At 47.1% G+C, this 18,046-nt stretch overlaps 1 protein-coding gene across 2 annotated transcripts in view; it reads right to left on the reverse strand.

Moving 5' to 3' along the window:
* DAPL1 (death associated protein like 1) overlaps positions 1-16,448 on the reverse strand; it is a 110,418-nt gene extending 93,970 nt beyond the window's left edge. The window contains exons 1-2 of one of the 2 annotated variants that reach the window (XM_055572489.1): positions 16,293-16,448; positions 15,822-15,946 (exon numbers count right to left, since the gene is read on the reverse strand). In XM_055572489.1, the coding sequence (XP_055428464.1) occupies positions 15,822-15,946; positions 16,293-16,309 (142 nt within the window). In that variant the 5' untranslated portion in view covers positions 16,310-16,448. Of the gene's footprint in view, positions 1-15,821; positions 15,950-16,292 lie in introns of both variants that reach the window. The other variant, XM_055572488.1, reaches the window with a different exon arrangement.
* Positions 16,449-18,046: the final 1,598 nt, after the last annotated feature.

The following is an 18,046-nucleotide window of genomic DNA, read 5'->3' on the forward strand; positions in this document are numbered from 1 at the left end:
TCTGTATTTCAAAGGATCTTGTGGAGAAACTGACAAGATAACCAAGAAATGACACCTTTAGGGACATAAGAAAAGTATTTTACCTTGGATATTACCTGAGCTTATTCTGATTGCCTGGGTTTTGTAGGCACATGAAAGCCAAATGTGGACTTTAAAAACTCACTGGCAGCTACACTTTGTGGTCTTTTCTATATATTTATCTTTCTGAGTGCCCTTAGAAAACACTTTGTGATCTTGGTTTGTTTTTTCTTCCCTAGAATGGGTGGGAAGCTTCTAAAGAGAACTGCTGAAGTTTATGCCTTTCACAGCCACTGAATTAAATAAATACTTTGGCTCCTCCCAAAGACACAGCAAACTGAGCTCTGTGGCAGCCAGGCCTCACTTTACCCTTTACTTTTTATTTATTAAGCGAGTACATACAGGGAGCTTCCTGGTGAGCCCTTGGAGCTTGACTTAGCACCCTTCAATGTTGGAAAGCTATAGTCGTAGACCTAGAGACTGGTTTCAATATTTCTGGGTTCATTCAACACTCTGGGGAGAGGGAGCAATAATTTCCTTCTCTGTCTCTTTGCCACTCTTATGCGTCTCTTGGCTCTCTCCTCCAATGTTGCACTTGACCTTACCATTTAATGAAGGTCATCCTCGCTGCAAATATCACATTAAACATATTGGGAACTGATCAACTGAGAGATTTCCGAGCAGAAAGGTCACAGCTAAAGGCATCATTTTCTCTGCTCCCCTTGGCAATAGCACTGGAGGAGGGGCCTTGGTGAAGGCAGAAGGTATCATAAAGATGCCTTGTAATGTGGGATTAGCAGTCGAGGCTGTTGCACTAAACAGGGGCTCTAACCTAAACCGTGCTGCCATGGAGAATTTTTGTCTGTCCTTTGGCAGAAGGGGCAGTTCACATCAAAAGCCGACGACCTGAAAAAATTGCTTCTTTTGATGATTGGGCCTAGTGACCAAGTTATTAGACATCTAAAGTTGCAAGTTTTCCCTACTCTCCTTGAGTTTTCCATCCCAGAAACACTTCCTGATTATGAAAGAACCATGTGGGCTGGACTTTTCTCCAAATAAAAGATGAGGGGCTACCAACTACGTCCTAAGTGCATAACAAGTCACTGGGTGGTTCTGAACAGGATGAATTGTCCCCAAAGATGTGAGGTATTCTTGGCCTTCCTGCTTCCCCTCTTGGCACTTCCTTGCTCTCTAGCTTCATGCATCTGGTCCCATTCTTATTCTCAGCCAGGTCCCTACTTTCAACATCAGCCTTGCCCTGCAGGTGGAACCCAGCACATGGGCCAAATGGGGATAAACTTCATTCCAAAGGTCTACAAAGAGGGGCTGGCTTGATCCCCAGCAGGTGTGAGGTAGCCAGCACCTGCCGCGCAGCAGCAGGGCACCTGGCCCCACAGAGATGGGGCACGAGCAAGGTCCCTTGAATGTGTTCAGGTTGAACTGGGGTGCTTGGATGGAGTGAGAGCGGTGGTAGACAGGGCAGAGGAAGTGAGGGGAGTGTGCGAGCATAGGCACTGGAGTCAGACAGGCCTGGGTTTAAACCTGCCTCATCCACTCACTACATGTGGGGTTTGATCAAGTTACTGAACTTCTCAGAGGTTTAGTTTTCTCATCCTTTACAAAGTAATTGTTTAGGATGATTTGAAAGAATGCAAGTATCCATAGAGACAAAGCAGATTAGGGGGTTGCCAGGGGCTGGGAAGGGGAATGGGGGGTGAGTGCTAAAGGTCATGGGGTGATGCACACAGCAATTCTTTTTGGGGGGATGAAAATATTCTGAAGTTAGATTGTGGTGAAGGCTATACAACTGTATAAATATAAAACTCACTGAATTATATACTTTAAAGTGTTTAAATTTATGGTATGTGGATTATATCTCAATTTTTTTTTAATGGGAAAAAAGGAAAACATAGAAAACAGCACAGCATTCTGTCCAGAATCCCACTGTCATTAATGGTAGTTACAGTTATATTCTTATTCCAATTACAGTAGTAACAGACAGAATCGGCTCACTCTTAATGCATTAAGTCCTAGTGCCAGGAATACAAAAAAAGAGCAGGCAGTTTCCTAGAAAGTCCATTTAATTTGAAGACTTAGGGGGGAAAGTTATAATGTAGCCTGTAAATAATTAACATATTTTTATATTAAACAAATAAATATAGAATGTAAAATTTGGAAGATGCAGAAAGACCTATAACTTTAAATACCTTCCTAGCTTGAGAAGAACCCTGCTGCTGCTGCTGCTGCTGCTAAGTTGCTTCAGTCGTATCCGACTCTGTGTGACCCCAGAGACGGCAGCCTACCAGGCTCCCCCATCCCTGGGATTCTCCAGGCAAGAACACTGGAGTGGGTTGCCATTTCCTTCTCCAATGCAGGAAAGTAAAAAGTGAAAGTGAAGTTGCTCAGTCACGACCCCATGGACTGCAGCCCACCAGGCTCCTTCATCCATGGGATTTTCCAGGCAAGAGTGCTAGAGTGGGGTGCCATCGCCTTCTCCGGAGAAGAACCCTAGTGTCTGTATTTACCCTTGTCCGCCATAAAGCTTACTTCTTTGAACAATTTTGGGTGGAGTTTGCACGGTCAGACCTTTCCGGGGTGAGGGGTCGGGGGGAGTTTGCATTAACTGCTGAGAATCTGAGGCTCTGGGGAAACTTGACCAGCAGTCTCAATGGGGACTTCTCAGACCATGCGCTCTAGGGAGGTTGGTCTGCCCTCTGAAGCTGCTACAACCTTCTTCTTCCTCACCTCAGGACTCTGAAGATTGAACAGAGGACCTGAAGGGAGAAACTGACAAACCCATGGGCCTCTAAGCTTTGGGCAACACCAACTCAGGGATGTTTGGGAGAACAAGGACCACACCAAGGATTGGGTTCCTCCACCCCAACCACCACACATAAGAGGCAAGCAGGGTACAAGATGGCATCTGCTGGCCACAGAGGCCTCCAGGCTTGTGCATCTTCCTGTGAGCGACCAGTACATTGGATTGTTGTGTTTTTCATTTTTGCTCCACAGATACCCTAAGTGCTCACCCCAGCCCCTAGTAAGAGATCCCACCCTGCAAGTACACCCCCAGTAGCCTCACAGTCTCCCACTCTAAAGCAACTCTGATGTGAGTGGGGGCAAGAATCTGAAAGAGGAATGGCACTGACTACAATGAAGAGACTCCAACAAAAATGACGTCTTAAGTAATGGTAAAAAAAAATAATAAATAAAGTGAATAAATAATGAGGAGCAGATTTTGAGTCTGGTTCCAAACCATGATAACCATGCACCATTTCAACCTAAGAAGAACTCAGTGATTCTGGGATTGAGACTGAGCCATATCAGCCTTCCGGAAAGGATTACTAAAAGGCAACTGTGATTACTGGCGGGGATTTGGGGGGAGTCCCGTCTGTTCCCTCAGCACTGAGTGATCTTTTGAGATACTGTCTGGCTTTGTGGTTCTGCTCGTCAGCTGGAAACTCATTTTGCCCGCATTCACTGGAGACCAGAATTTAGAATAAGGCCTCATTGGACTTCATCCTAGGGGTTTCAGTCCCCGCAGTTCTAAATTTCCTGAGATAAGACTGTGGCACTGTTCCAGAACATGGACCCAAGGTTGGAGCTCCAACCTGGGCTCATAGCTTAATACTCTGTGGTGTATGTGTATGTGTGTGTACATGTGGTTGAGTGTGTGTGTGGGGGGAGGTGGGTGTGAAGAGGGTGGTTGTGGTGGGGCATGTGTGTTTGTGGTGGGGTGAGTGTGTTTGTGGTGGGGCGAGTGTGTTTGTGGTGGGCTGAGTGTGTGGTAGGGGGAGTGTGTTCGTGGTGGGGCAAGTGTGTTTGTGGTGAGGTGTGAGAAAGAAGAGGAAACGCTCAGCTGGCTGCAGGTTACACTGTCACTGTATAAGCTGTATTGAGACTGGGAGCTTCTTCTTTAAGCTTTTATCTGGGACTGGGCCTCAGAATTGCTACTTTCCATTTTCCTCTCCACTCCTTTTGCTCCTTGTTAAATGCCAGTTCAGGTGTCTGCCTGCCTCAGAGGACCAGGCCTTATGCAGACTAGCAGTCCCGGTCACAAGCGATTAGGGACTGTGCAACTCTTCAGGCCAGGACATAGCTTTTCCTTTGAGTTCCGTTCCTGAGCTCTAGATTCCTTGTTCACTTGGCCAAGTCCACCTGTTTCCATCCCAGGTCCCTCTTGTCCTGATTTCCAAGATGTTCTTATTCTCTTACACCTACTCTTCAGCACCCATTGGTCAGGCAGTTTTCTTACTACCCGCCTCACAGCCACACAAGGGAGTGGCTGCCCGGCTCTGTGGACCCCCTCAGCTTTGCCTCCGGCTTCCTCTGCTCCATCCACAAGCCTTTGCTCTTTGTTTCTGGCAGAACCATTCAGCGTCTCCCGTTCACCCACTTGCTGCTCAGGAGCGCTGACTCTTCACAAGGTATCAGTAGATCCCCCTCCCTAAGGTCTGCAGGGGAAGGACCTCGTGGGCAGACACAGGGGAAGAGAGGACAGGTGGCCTTTCCTTCACCTCAGAGCATGCTGATGAATTACACAGGACAGTGCCAGCTACAGCCATACGAGGCAGGTGCTGTTCAGTGCCTCCCAAGCCTGGCACAGAGAAGGCCCCCTGCAGGTGGGCACCTGGCTGAAGGCAGAGGCGGGAGGGAGCCATGGGCGTCTCGGATCATGACAGCTGCCTTGGATGGGACCTGAAGCTGGCTTTGGAGCTGGGTTCTGGCGTCTCTTTCCTGAGACTGGAACTGGAGACTGAGGAAGCAGGAGCTTGAGTTGGCCCAGCCCTTCAGGTGTCCATGGCTAGTATCTGGTGCTGCCTCTCTGCCTCACCAGTCACGCTGGGCTAGAGCACTCTGATGGTGGTTTTATGTCACACAGTCCAATGTACATGACATTAATCACAAAAACCTTGACCCTGAGTGTCCAGACTACAACTCTAACCATCCTGTGAGGCCGACAGTGCCTGCACCACCATTTCCCTCGGATCTGATGCATTCCTGAACCTTGACCTGGCGACACAGGAGACCCACCCGGTGCCCTGTCCTCATACCCGACCTATGGAGAACTCTGGAGGCAGAACGCTCGTGCTCTATTGCCAGCTCCTCCCTGTACTTGCCGTGTGCTCTCAGACAGCTTATCACCTCTCTGTGCCCCAGTTGTCTACCAAGTGGGATATATTTAATGCTGGGATAGTGACAACGTTGTAATGGGGATTAGTGAGTGAATAACACGACGTGTTGCGAATGGGACTTAGAACGTGCCAGCTGTTACTGTTGACCGTGGAAGTGGCATCATGGCCACACACGCCCCAGCCCAGCTGCAGAGAAAGCCCACCACGCGCGACCTTCTAGGCTGGGATTCCTGCTGCTCGCTGGGAGCCAGCTAACCGATGGTGAAATGTGATCCTTGCCATGAACAAACACAGGACTTGCTTCCTGCTGAACTGTGGGCAGTTCCCCAAAGAACTGTGTCTTTCCCCAGAGACATCCACCCTGGCCCTGGCCCTCTTGAGACTGAGAGTGGCATCCCTTTTGGAGGGCAGAACCCCTCTGGCTCGGGGTGGCTGTTCCTTACCCAGCCTACCACTGAGGTCCTGGCTGGAGATGGGGAACCAAGCACCAATTGCTGGGTGTATGTAGACTGTCTCCCACAGCCTGGCCATGGGTGGCCCCTGATGGACACCAGGTGGTAAGGTCCAAGTGGCAGATCAGCCTGGCACTGGGAAGGAACCCACTAGCCTGGCCTGGGGGGCAGAGAGGACAACTCCCAAGGATGAGTGGGGTCCCATCCCTCACTCTAAGAAACCAGGGGCTTGGCAGAGGAGTCCAAGCACTGCCTCCAGCGCACAGCTCATGGGACACTGTTTGGCAGCGTGGGGCGTACCTGAGAAAGTGAGACTGCGTGGCTGAGAGGTTTCTCTGCAGGCTGGCTCCCCTGAACAGCCCCTGGACTGTCAGCAGGAAGCTGCTAGGGGACCCCAGTCCTCAGAGGAGGGCTTAGGATTCACTTGGTGTAAGCCCAGCTTCCAGAAATGAAGCTCACCCTAGGGCAGGCAGGCCGGACCTGTAGGACTGCCCAGCAAAGCTATCCTCGGCAGCTCTCATGGAAGAGGAGCCAGTGAGGGCCGAGGGCTGCCCTTTAAACCATAAGGAATTGCACACCTCACGCTCTGTTGCTGGGGCCAATGGACAAGGAGGATTAATAGTACCTGTGTTAATAGTACCTGTGTATAACGAGATGTAAAATTAGAGATGAGGAGTCCGTGTAAATGATTATTTGCTGTTACTGTTTTAAAACTGGTCAACACTGTATCTAAATCCTCTGTGGTTTGTCTGTATGATGTCACTTTACACAGAATTAAAATAAAAAAAAACAAAAAAACACCTGGAGGTGCCATGTTACTCCATCAGTCAAATCACAGAGGCCTGCGTGGTTAGCCTGGCCTCTGTGAGCTGGACACTCATTGGTTTCTAAGGTTGGAGAACATCTGTTGCCCTCGTTTGACCTGTCTCCTTTAGACATGCCACAGAGAAGATTTGTAATAGTTATTTGCAAAAGCAGGTGGGGCGCTTTGAAGAGAAGCCTCCTATCAACAGAAAACACAGGCAGCAGGGTCCTCTGCCCTGAGGCTAAGACGATCCCCGGCTGTCAGGCTCTGCTGTGTCAGCAAGGCTCTGCCTTTCCCAGGGCAGCACCCTTCGAGGTCATGCAGAGGAGAATACAAAGCCCAGCACTGTGGTCAGAAGACCTGAAATGAGCCCCAGTCCGGCCGTGTGACCTTGGTCAAGTCACTCAGTTTTCTTCCCCTGAGCCTTATTCTATTCTCTGTGAGATGTAGGGAAGCAGAACTACTTTGCTTAAAAAATGTATTGACTCATGTTGGTGGAAAAAACCCGTAGAAAGGTCCAACTTCAGGCATGGCTTCAGGGAGGGCCCTACGGATGTTACTAGGTTTTGCCCCCTGGTCTTGATTCCCCTGTATTGGCCCTGGTTCTGGATCCACGTGGCAGCTCTGGGCTCAGCCTCACACCATGACAACACACGGGGCAGCAAAGGAGAGTGTGCACCCACAGCTTTCCGTCCTGGCAAAGTCCAGGGATTCCCTCCGCCTTAATCTGGTTAAGTCATGTGCCCACCCTGAACCAAGTAGTGTGGCCAGGACACTGAATGCACAGATTGACATCACTCGCTCACTGAGTGTTTGGAAAAAAAAAAAAGTGAGTATTAGTAGCTCAGTCATGTCTGACTCTTTGTGACCCCTGTAGCCCTGCAGGCTCCTCTGTCCATGGAATTCTCCAGGCAAGAATACTGGAGTATGTAGTCATTCCCTTCTCCAGGGGATCTTCCCCACCCAGGGGTTGAACCCAGGTGTCCTGCATTGTAGACAGATTTTTTTTTTTTTTTTTTACAGTCTGAGCCACCAAAGAAGCCCCATCTAGTGTTTATTGATCACCAACTACACGCCAGGCACTACTGCATATGTGGGGCATATACAATACTGGGGGCACAGTGGGGACAAGACAGATCACATCCCTGCCTTGTTGGGGCTAACTTACAGTAGGAAAGAAAACAAATACATTGTGTAAGATGAATCAAAATTAAGAAATGACAAGAGTTAATGGAAAAAACCCACCAACCAATGCAGATTAAGAACGTAGAGAGTGATATTGGATGACAGTGGAGTGTGATTTTAGATGAGATGCTCAGGGAAGGAGGTAGCATTTGAGAAGCAGCCTGAATGAAAGGAGAACAGAGGCCGTGTGAAGACCTGGGCAGAAGGTACAAGTGCAGAGGCTGTGAGGCAGAACAAGCCAGGCTTATTAAGGAAGAGCCATGGAGCCCAGTGTGGTCTAAGCTGTGTGGGCCGAGCAGACGAGAGAAGGTAGAGAAGTGACCATAAGATGCTGGCCCTGAAGGCCAAGGGAAGGAGATGGAATTTTATTCTGATCATGGTGGTGAGATGGGAGGCTTTTCAAAAGGAAAGAGACAGGAGTTATGTTTGATCAAGATTTCTATGTACAAATGGTCAACACACACATGAAAAGTTGCTCAAGATCACTAACCGTCAGTGAAATGCAGATCAAATCCACAAGGAGCTATCACCTCACCCCTGTTAGGATGGCTTTTGTCAAAGGTAAGAGATAACAAATGTTGGTGAGGATGTGGAGAAAAATGAACCCTTCTATGCTATTGGTAGAATGTAAATTGGTGCAGTCATTACAGAAAATAGTTCCTCAAAAAATTTAAAAACTGAATTTACATGATCCAGCAATTTCATTCCTGGGTATATATCCAAAGGCATTGAAATCAGTGTCTAGAAGGGATATATGCCCTCCCTTGTTTATTGTAGCATTATTTCCAATAGCTGATATTTGGAAATGACCTTAGTCCATCAATGGATGAGTCAATAAAGAAAATGTGGTACATATATACAAGGAAATATTATTCAACCAAGAAAAAGAAGGAAATCCTGACATTTGTGACAATATATGTAGACTTTGAGTGCTTTATGCTAAGTGAACTAAGTCGGACAAAGACAAAACCTGAATGATCTCACTTATATTTTGAATCTAAGAAAGCTGAACTCATAAAACTAGTAGAATGGTGGTTACCAGGTGCTGGGGGTTGAGAAACTGAAGAGCCATTTTTTAAGGGTAGACAGTTATAACTAGTAGATAAATAAGTTATGGAGATTGAATATACAACCTGGTGATTATGGTCAACAATACTGTATTATAAACTTCAAAGTGACTTATAGACTAAATCTTAATGATTCTGAACACAAAATAGAAATGATAAATATGCAACAGGACAAAGTGTTAGTAAGGTTACGGTAGTAAAGTACAGTATTCCAATGTATCAAGCAAACATGGAAGCCTTAAAGGTATACAATGTCATATGTCAATTATATCTGAGTTTTTAAGTTTTTTTTAAAAATGAAAGACATACACAACAGGTGACAGCAACAACCACAGATTCCATTGCTCTCGTGTGGAAAGGGCAGGGTGAGGGGGAAGCCGGCTCAGGCGACGGCAGCTGCCACAGGAGGCAGAACTGGGGAGAAGTGGCTGGACTCAGGACACATCTTAAGTTAGAGGTCCATCCCTGGGAGAGCCTCACAACCTTCCCAAATGGAGATTAGGGGTTGTTGTCAGAAGAGGTGGTGATAGATGCTGGTGGACAAAGATCAATAACTTTCCATTACTTCCACCATTTGCAGTTTCATGCAGTTTTTCCTCTAGAGATATATTTTCACCACCGTCAGCTTTTTCTGGGTTGGGGACTGTATCTCCAATCTCATTTCCTACCTCTAAGACCTAGAATCACTGCAAGGGATTTTAGAAATGGTATGGTCCAACCCCAGTCTGTTCACAGATGAGAGTCCCAAGTCTTTGAAAAATTCTGGGATTGTACAAAGCCCCCCCAAGCCAATCAGGGCTGGAACTGGGCCACAGCTCTGATTTCCAATGCTGGCTTTATTCATAGAGCAAAGGCTCAATTTGGGATGCTGCCAAAGACTTGTGGAGTGATGGGAGAGGGTTTAACCTTCCAACAGTCTCCATTAGCATCCCCCAAATAACCAGCAAGCTCAATAAACAAGGACCCTACCACTGACCACAAAGCTACCCCCAAGGATCCCATACAGGAATCCTGGAGCCACTCCTATGCTCAGTCACCAGCTCCTCATCAGCAACTCGAATGAGAGTCAAGAGTCCAGACCATAAAAGGCAGGCACACAGATGGGAAACACCAGGGTAGTGCCTTATGTTCTTTTTTAGAGGAAACTATATTTGAAGTACAGGCTTGATAGTCCTGCTGGGAAAGCTGCCAGTGGACAGGTCATTGCTTCAGAGCCGAGGGACACATATTAGCCTCTGAGCAGAGCTGCAGTTCTGCAGTCTATAAAGCAAGAGGCACGGGCTGCTCTGCAGGACAAAACAACTCGGGTGGGAGGACTGTGTGAAATTCTCTCCCGGATGCTCAGTGTGCTGGCTGGTCTCTCTGCGGGAGAGGGAGCCAGGGGCCAAACTGCTTTGCACTTATGACCCAGCAGGGAAGACTGATATAGGCTTGTAGAAGGCAGGGCCAGAGTGGCTGCATCCCATCTGGGCTGTATCCTGAGTGACCGGAGAGCGCTGCATGTCACGAGGGTGGAGATGGGTTGAGCAATCTGTGGCTCTCACCAAAGCAGTGCAGTGGAGCTCCCCCCGGCCCCCCTCCCCTCACCTCAGTCTGTGGTTTTAATTTTCTTCTAAGAAAAATAATCCAGCTTCTCTTTAATCAGTAACCAGGATGGTCGGGAGAAGCTGTCACAGAGCCAATGGGAGCGGTTCCTGTGTTTAATCATGACAATGGCCCAGCTGTCTTCTCTGAGGAGGGCAGGGAAGTGGCTCCTTGGATGGCTTTCCATCCTCGCCCAGTGCCCACCCTCATTTCAGTGGGGAGCCAGCTGGCTGTCTGAGGGGATGGACAAGGGGCATAAATACTCGTCCGTGAGCTCCCTGGGAGAGCATGGCTGTCTGAGGGGATGGACAAGGGGCATAAATACTCATCCGTGAGCTCCCTGCGGAGAGGGCAATGGCAACCCACTCCAGTATTCTTGCCTGGAAAATCCCATGGACGGAGGAGCCTGGTGGGCTGCAGTCCATGGGGTCGCACAGAGTTGGACATGACTGACGTGATTTAGCAGCAGCAGTGAGCTCCCTGGGAGAGCAGGGAGTTTTGACTGAACATCTCCCCAGATGATACAGGCGAGAAGAGCAGTGTCTCTGGCAGAGGCAGAGGAGTGGGAGGGAGGGAGTGCCTGGCCACAGGACCCTACTGCCTTCCTGGACTGATCAAGGCCGTCCTTTCTCACGGGCCAGCTGGTGCCAGCCAGCAAACCCAAACGAGTATTGCAGTGGGGCAGGGGAGCGCATGGTGGGGATGTGGCGAGGGGGAGGGTGAGGAGAGGCTGCTGTGGTGCAATTTCAGGGAGATGGAGCGAGTGAGGGGCACTGGGCTCCTGACTTCCTATTCTGACTTCAGCAAAGAAGGGATGGGGTCCCCAACACACACAGCCATTTTCTGCTTCTGACATTAAACAGGGAGTCCCCCTGCAGGGTGGCACAGTCAGTAGGCTTCAGGATAATGCTGAGAGCACTCTCACCAACAAGGAGAGACATTGAGTGCTCAAGCTTTAGCCGATGCTTCCTCTGCAGGTGGTGCCAGAAAGGGGTGCAGTCCTGCTCGAACCTTCCTTCCCTGTCATTCTGCCCCAACAGCCCAGCCAGTGTTGACGCGGCTCCTGGGCTTCTCCAGGCATCTCAGCCCTCACCCCAGCGCCGTGTGGAGACCAAGGACATCCTCCAGCACTTCTTGTGTATGTCCCTATGATTTAATTTACAATTTTCCTCTCTTCTTCTCTCGGTGGCAAACATGTCCAGGTGAAGAGCTGGCTTACATCCCCTCCACAAGCCGCCGCCTCCTTTCCCCTGCACCAGGGTACGTTCTGTGAAGCAGTACAGCTCTGGCTCCCCAGCCCCATGTGCTCTAGAAGCAGCTGCCCCTCTTTCCTCTCTGCACACACACAGGGAGCAGACATATTTTTCTAACCATTCTGTATTCAGCATTCTCCTTCCCTCAAAACTTCAGCTCCCAGAATATGCGTGTTGGCCAAAATTTGCCCACCTTAAAATGAATCATCTCTAATATCTCTACTTGCATCATGTTTCATGTTTCCTTCTGAAACCCCATGGGCACCCTAGTGAAGTCTCACCGTAAAAAGGTGTTAAGTTCACTGAAGGCTTTTTGGAGTGCAGACCGAAGTGTCTAGAGCTAACAGTACCCCAGACCTGGAGCACAAAGGCCCTTTCTCCTGAAGGAGGGCAGCTACTATCATTTTAGCCTCATATACACAACATAAAAAATGCTGGCTGTCCTTCTCTGGTAACCACTCACATCAGAGGTACCTCCGTGGCCTTCCCTTTGCAGATCACTTTAATTACAGGCACCGATGCCTACAGGGGGTACGGTGCAAACTGGGAACCTTGGATTTCAGTAAAGTCCAAATTGCTTTGAAATCCAAATACAGTCAACCCTCAATTATCCACGCCAAGGAAAGGGAGCGTGGATAATCCCGAACAGCAGATGATTAAAAAATCATTTCTTTTGGCTTTGGGGAAGTGCCATATGCTATTTGCAACAGAGAAGCAAAATTTCCTCTCTAGTTGTGTTTTGCTCAGATTAATATTGCATTGTGCTTGCATTTCTCCTCACATGCCAGCTGACAGCAGAGGCGGCGAGACACAGGAGTCTGTGCGGAAGCGAGGTGAGTGGCAGGGGAAGCCAGTGCCCAGGGAAGAAGGGTAAGGCCCAGGTACTGATGAAAAATCAAAGGCTCTGGGTCTCCTCTCGCAACTTGAAAAGATATTAGAATGGAGGAGGATAAGAAGGAAAAAGAAGAAAAGGAAATGAATTTAAAAACTCTATGGACAGACCGGATTACAAGAGAGCAGAGCCTCCTGGGGCATCGCCTTACTCCCATCAAGCTTTCCCAGTGCACTATATGATCCTGTGACAGGAACCATCTCCTTAGAACACCTGGTCTGCTCTCTGTCTACAGATCACAGTCAGTGCTCTCTGCCTCCTTGCCTTTGTTTCTGTTGTACCACCTGCCTGAAACACCCTTTTCCTCTTGTGTCCTATCCACATTTCAGCCCCCTTTCAAGACCTAGCCAATTTCCCACCTTTACTTTTCCAATCATATCCATCAGAAGCAGTGTCCTTCCTTCTTTCTTCCACCCCACTTCTGAATGCCCATGACACAGTCTTCTCTCTCTCAGCATACATGGGGTATAAGCTCTGTGAGGACAGGGAGAAATGCTGTGATAGATTTCTGATGGGCATGGTATTCCCTTTAACACCTGGCAGTGTTTGGTACGGAGAAGGCAATGGCACCCCACTCCAGTACCCTTGCCTGGAAAATCCCATGGATGGAGGAGCCTGGTGGGCTGCAGTCCATGGGGTCGATAAGAGTCGGACACAACTGAGCGACTTCACTTTCACTTTTCACTTTCACGCATTAGAGAAGGAAATGGCAACCCACTCCAGTGTTCTTGCCTGGAGGATCCCAGGGGCGGGAGAGCCTGGTGGGCTGCTGTCTATGGGGTCACACAGAGTCGGACACGACTGAAGTGACTTAGCAGTAGCAGTGTTTGGTACATGACAGGCTCCCCTACCTAGAGATGGACAGACTAAACCCTGGAGAAGGTGTGAAGACACTAAACCCATGGTTTCAAACTTGAGCTGAGTTAGGCTTTCCTGTGGGACCTGGTTTCTTAGGGTCTGTTCCCAAAGATGATGCTTCAGTAGGCTGGGGGAACTTGGAGTCAGGCATTTGCTACAAGTGCTCAGGTGATTTCAACCACTGAAAAGTCAGTTATGAAACACCCAAATCAGGGACTTCCCCAGTGGTCCAGTGGCTAAGACTCCCTACTTCCAATGCAGGGGCCTAGGTTCAATCCCTGGCTAGAGATCCCACATGACACAATGAAAGCTCTCACATGCTGCAACAAATATTGAAGATCCCACATGCCATAACTAAGACCTAATGCAACCAAATAATAAATAAATACTAAAAGAAAAGAAAACACACAAGTCACCAATGCTCACACACTCAACAACTTTCATCCTGTGTACCATTCACTTAGGTGAAACCTAAAGTGAGAGTTGGACTGTGAAGAAAGCTAAGCGCCAAAGAATTGATGCTTTTGAACTGTGGTGTTGGAGAAGACTCTTGAGAGTCCCTTGGACTGCAAGGAGATCCAACCAGTCCATTCTGAAGGAGATCAGCCCTGGGTGTTCATTGGAAGGACTGATGCTAAAGCTGAAACTCCAATCCTTTGGCCACCTCATGCGAAGAGCTGACTCATTGGAAAAGACTCTGATGCTGGGAGGGATTGGGGGCAGGAGGAGAAGGGGATGACAGAGGATGAGATGGCTGGATGGCATCACCGACTCGATGCACATGAGTTTGGGTGAACTGGAGCTGGTGATGGACAGGGAGGCCTGGCATGCTGCGATTCACGGGGTTGCAAAGAGTTGGACATGACTGAACAACTGAAATGGAACTGGAACTGGAAAGGTTAAAAAACAAAGACGCTGAGAAATGCACTAGGGTTATTACTGTTATCTCTCATACTTCTTAAGGCTGACTTCAGCATTTTCTTAAGTGAAAATAACTGCAAAGAGTAGAGGTTAAAATAGCACAGAGATTTACAACAGATTCTCTATATTTCCGTGAGCAGCACATTTTTGCATCTTTGACGTCAGAGTACAGCTTACAGTCCGCTTTGGTGTCCAGCACTGCCTGTCCACACACTAACTTGGTCCTCGCTTTTCACTCCACCATCATGCCAATGAATTATGTGCGTTGCTGGCACTACACTACACTACACATGTTGAGTTTCACTGCCATTCAAATAATTTCAAGGAGATTATACTATCATTTGGTGTTGAAATGAGAAATTGTTATATACACAGAAGGCCATGAAAACAGAGCAGCAGGGCATGCATTTGACATTAGCGAAACAAGTATTTACTGGAGGAACAATCACACTTCCTCATTTTCTTGCAAAGAAGCAACCCATTGAAACAATTGCTTTATAGTTTCACTTCTCAAATCAACTGGTACCAATTGTGCTGGCCTCAACTTGGACCACGAGAAAACTGCAGGATCTCAGGCCTATCTCAGACCTACTTCACACTGGCTTTTGCAGGTGATCCCAATAGCAACCATGATTGTGACTTGTATGAATATGAAAGTTTGAGAAGCAGAGCATTATAGGACTTAAGGAAGATATCCATAGGTAGATAAAGCTGAGTTATGTTTAGTTACTGAGATACGCACAGAAAGATTACCTATCACATGCTAGGCACGAAAGCTTGCAAAGAGATGTCAGTGACTTAGAAGAAGATATGGGATGTTATGAGAGACCATATCATCAGTTCACTTGAAAGCCCAGAGGACACAGATGTTTGGGAAAATACACACATCAGTGACTAAAATGTGATTCAGAAGAGTTAGGTGAACACAAACAAGATTTGCAAAACATGTTAACCAACTTTTCCACTGTTCTCCCTAGACAAGCCTAAGAGTAACACATGGTAACAATACATGTTTAACCTTAAGGGGCTCTTTCAAAAAAGAAAAAAATTATATGAGCAAAGAAAGCATTTTGTCACAGTTTAATAAGGAACACTTTTCCTTCATAATACATAACATGGTGTATCCTACAACCAAAGACATCTCAGATTTCATGAAATATAACTGAAAACCCCACACACTTTACCAAATTGCTTTCTCTCAGAGTTTAAATTTCAGCAATCATTGCTTCACTCTGATGCTTCCTAACATAGATACTTTTTTGCACAGAAAATAAAGTTTTGAGTTTGTTAATTCTGCTTTTTAAGTTTTACACTTTTTAGGTCCTCCAACTCTACGGTTTTAATCTCCTACTAAGAAAAACAGGTCGTCAGCTCTAGCCACCATACTTTAGAATTTAGAAAGTTAAATAAGAATGGAGAGAATATCAGGTGAGAGAGGGAAATGAGGCAGAAAGACATGGGTCCAGACTGCCTCTAACAACTATCGGATCTCCTTTTCCTACTTTAAACACCCACCAACATAAAACATTTAAAAAACCTATTAGCTGCTTTCACAATTATTGTCTTTAATACATAGAAACCTGTCAAACAGGTATTATTATCCTCTTTTCACAAGTGAAGAGAGTGAAGTCAGATAAATAAAATAACTCACCCAAACAGAAGGGGGGATCTTCAGTGGTGGGACCAGAATTCAAAAAAGGTGTCCCTGCAGCCCTGCCGAGCTGGCGTCTCCACGTGCAGCTCCGCCGCGTGCTTTGCAACACGCTGCAACCGCTCCTGCTGGTGAAAAATCCACACACTGTCCTCCGTGGACTTGCAGGCCTTCAGCTGAGTTGCCGCACTGACATTGCCTTTTACTGAGCAGCCCCTTGGGCTGCCCGAGCCCTTTGCCTTTAACATGGGACCAACCTCCCTGCCTATTCTTGACTGCACTGAAGTATCCAAAACTACCGAATTTCTGTCCATGTAAATGCCCCCAATTCTCGCAGTTTCTGAGAGTTCCCCTCACCACCACCACATTCTTTAAAATTAGATTGCTTTAAGCTCACTTCACTTCTATCATTTAAAAGCATCCTATGTGACTGGCCCACACCCAGCACAGCCATGCCATCTCACTGCTCACCTTTGAGCTTGCCTCATGGTCTTTATCCTGGAGATTCTTATTCTTTCCTAATAAATCAAAATGCTACTCTGAAGTGAACCCTCTTACCTCTCACTAATTACGTGAGTGGTCCACCAGCCTCACTGACATTAGAATCAGCTGGGAGCATTAACATCTACAGGGCTCAAGCCACGCTGCCAGCCAATTAAACCAGAATCTCTGGAGGTGGGATCCAGGATCAGTATCTTGTTTCATTTTGCAGGTGATCCCAATAGCAGCCATGATTGTGAGGCAGTAAATCATGCTACTTACCTCCTTCAGCTGTCCACTAACTCAGTTGTTGCTACCCTTTCCAATTAAGCTCTTTAAGTTAAAAGCCCTTTAATAATTGTTCCTTTTTAAGCCACTTTTCAAAAATAACTTGTTTTTATTGCAAAAAAATACATTTGTTTTACAGTCTTTAGCTTTGCAAATACAGCTGTCAACTATAAATTGGCGCTTGCCATTGGCATTTGCCATCTACAAGGATTAATCATGTGCTGCTGCAGCTGCTAATTTTCAACAACCCCTGAAAGTGGAGAGCAGAAATGAGGCACTCTGTGCTCAGGGTGGGGGTCGGGGGAGACTGGCAGAACAGGTCTTCAGATAGATATTTTCAGCAGACAACTTTATGAGCCCAACTCTTGTATCTCCTCACATCTAGGATGACTGCTCCTCATGACTAGCAGCTCATGACCTTCATGAGACTAGCAGAAACCTTCTGCAAAACTTGTGTGCCTGATTGCATATAACTCCCCCTTCACCAAAAATCACATTTATACAAACCTCTCCCCCGAACTCTTTGGAACATTTTCTCAGAGCTATCTCTGGGCTATAGTCCTCATTTTGCTCCCAGTGAAACTTAACTTGCAACTCTCACTTTGTGCATTTTTCTAAGTCAACACAACCGAGCAAGGAGAAGCAGATATAAATCAGCAATAGTCTCACTACTGCTAACCTGTCCATGAAGACACCATCAGTATCTTTTCTTTGTGTTTTGCATATGTGCATTTTATTGTACATGTGGCTTTGTAGCCTTCTTTTCTAATCTGAACATCTTTTCACTTGGACTTCTTTTCACTCTTGCCTTTTTCTCCTCTGTCCTGGCCGCCATAACTTTCACGATTCAGTCTTTTCTGAGTCTTTCAACCTGGCCTTCTGCTGTGAATTCTGAAGCCTCCTTCTATCCTAATGGGTGATTCAGTTCAGAAGCACTAAACATGTTCCTTTTGGAGCTGCTGCCTTTCCAAATGGCTCTACCACCTGGCTGCCCAACTGCTCAAGCCAGACGTACCTGAGGTCATCCTTGGACAGTTGGACACTTCACACTTCATTTCCTTTTTTTTTTAAATTTTATTTGCATATAATTGATTTACAATGCTGTGTTAACTCCAAGCGCATGACAAAGTGGCCACATATATTGATTCTTTTTTAGATTCTTCATGCACAAAGGTCCTCACCTCATATAGAGGTGATGAGATTCCCACCTCATACAGCAGGTCCCCACTGGTTGTCCTTTCCATGTATAGTATAGTCATTTCTAAACAATTATCAAAGCAAATATATTGTGCTTCTTAATATTTTTTGAATCTGTACAAATCTCTCTATCCCAAAGTGGCAGCTTCCTTCCATTGAGGCCACTATCTTTGCCATGGCCAAACTGGTCTCCTTATTGTTTGCTTCTCTCTAGTCCACTGCCCATGGAGAAGGAGATGGCACCCCACTCCAGTACTCTT

This window comes from Bubalus kerabau, chromosome 3, assembly GCF_029407905.1.
Source record: "Bubalus kerabau isolate K-KA32 ecotype Philippines breed swamp buffalo chromosome 3, PCC_UOA_SB_1v2, whole genome shotgun sequence".
Lineage (NCBI taxonomy): Eukaryota > Metazoa > Chordata > Mammalia > Artiodactyla > Bovidae > Bubalus > Bubalus kerabau.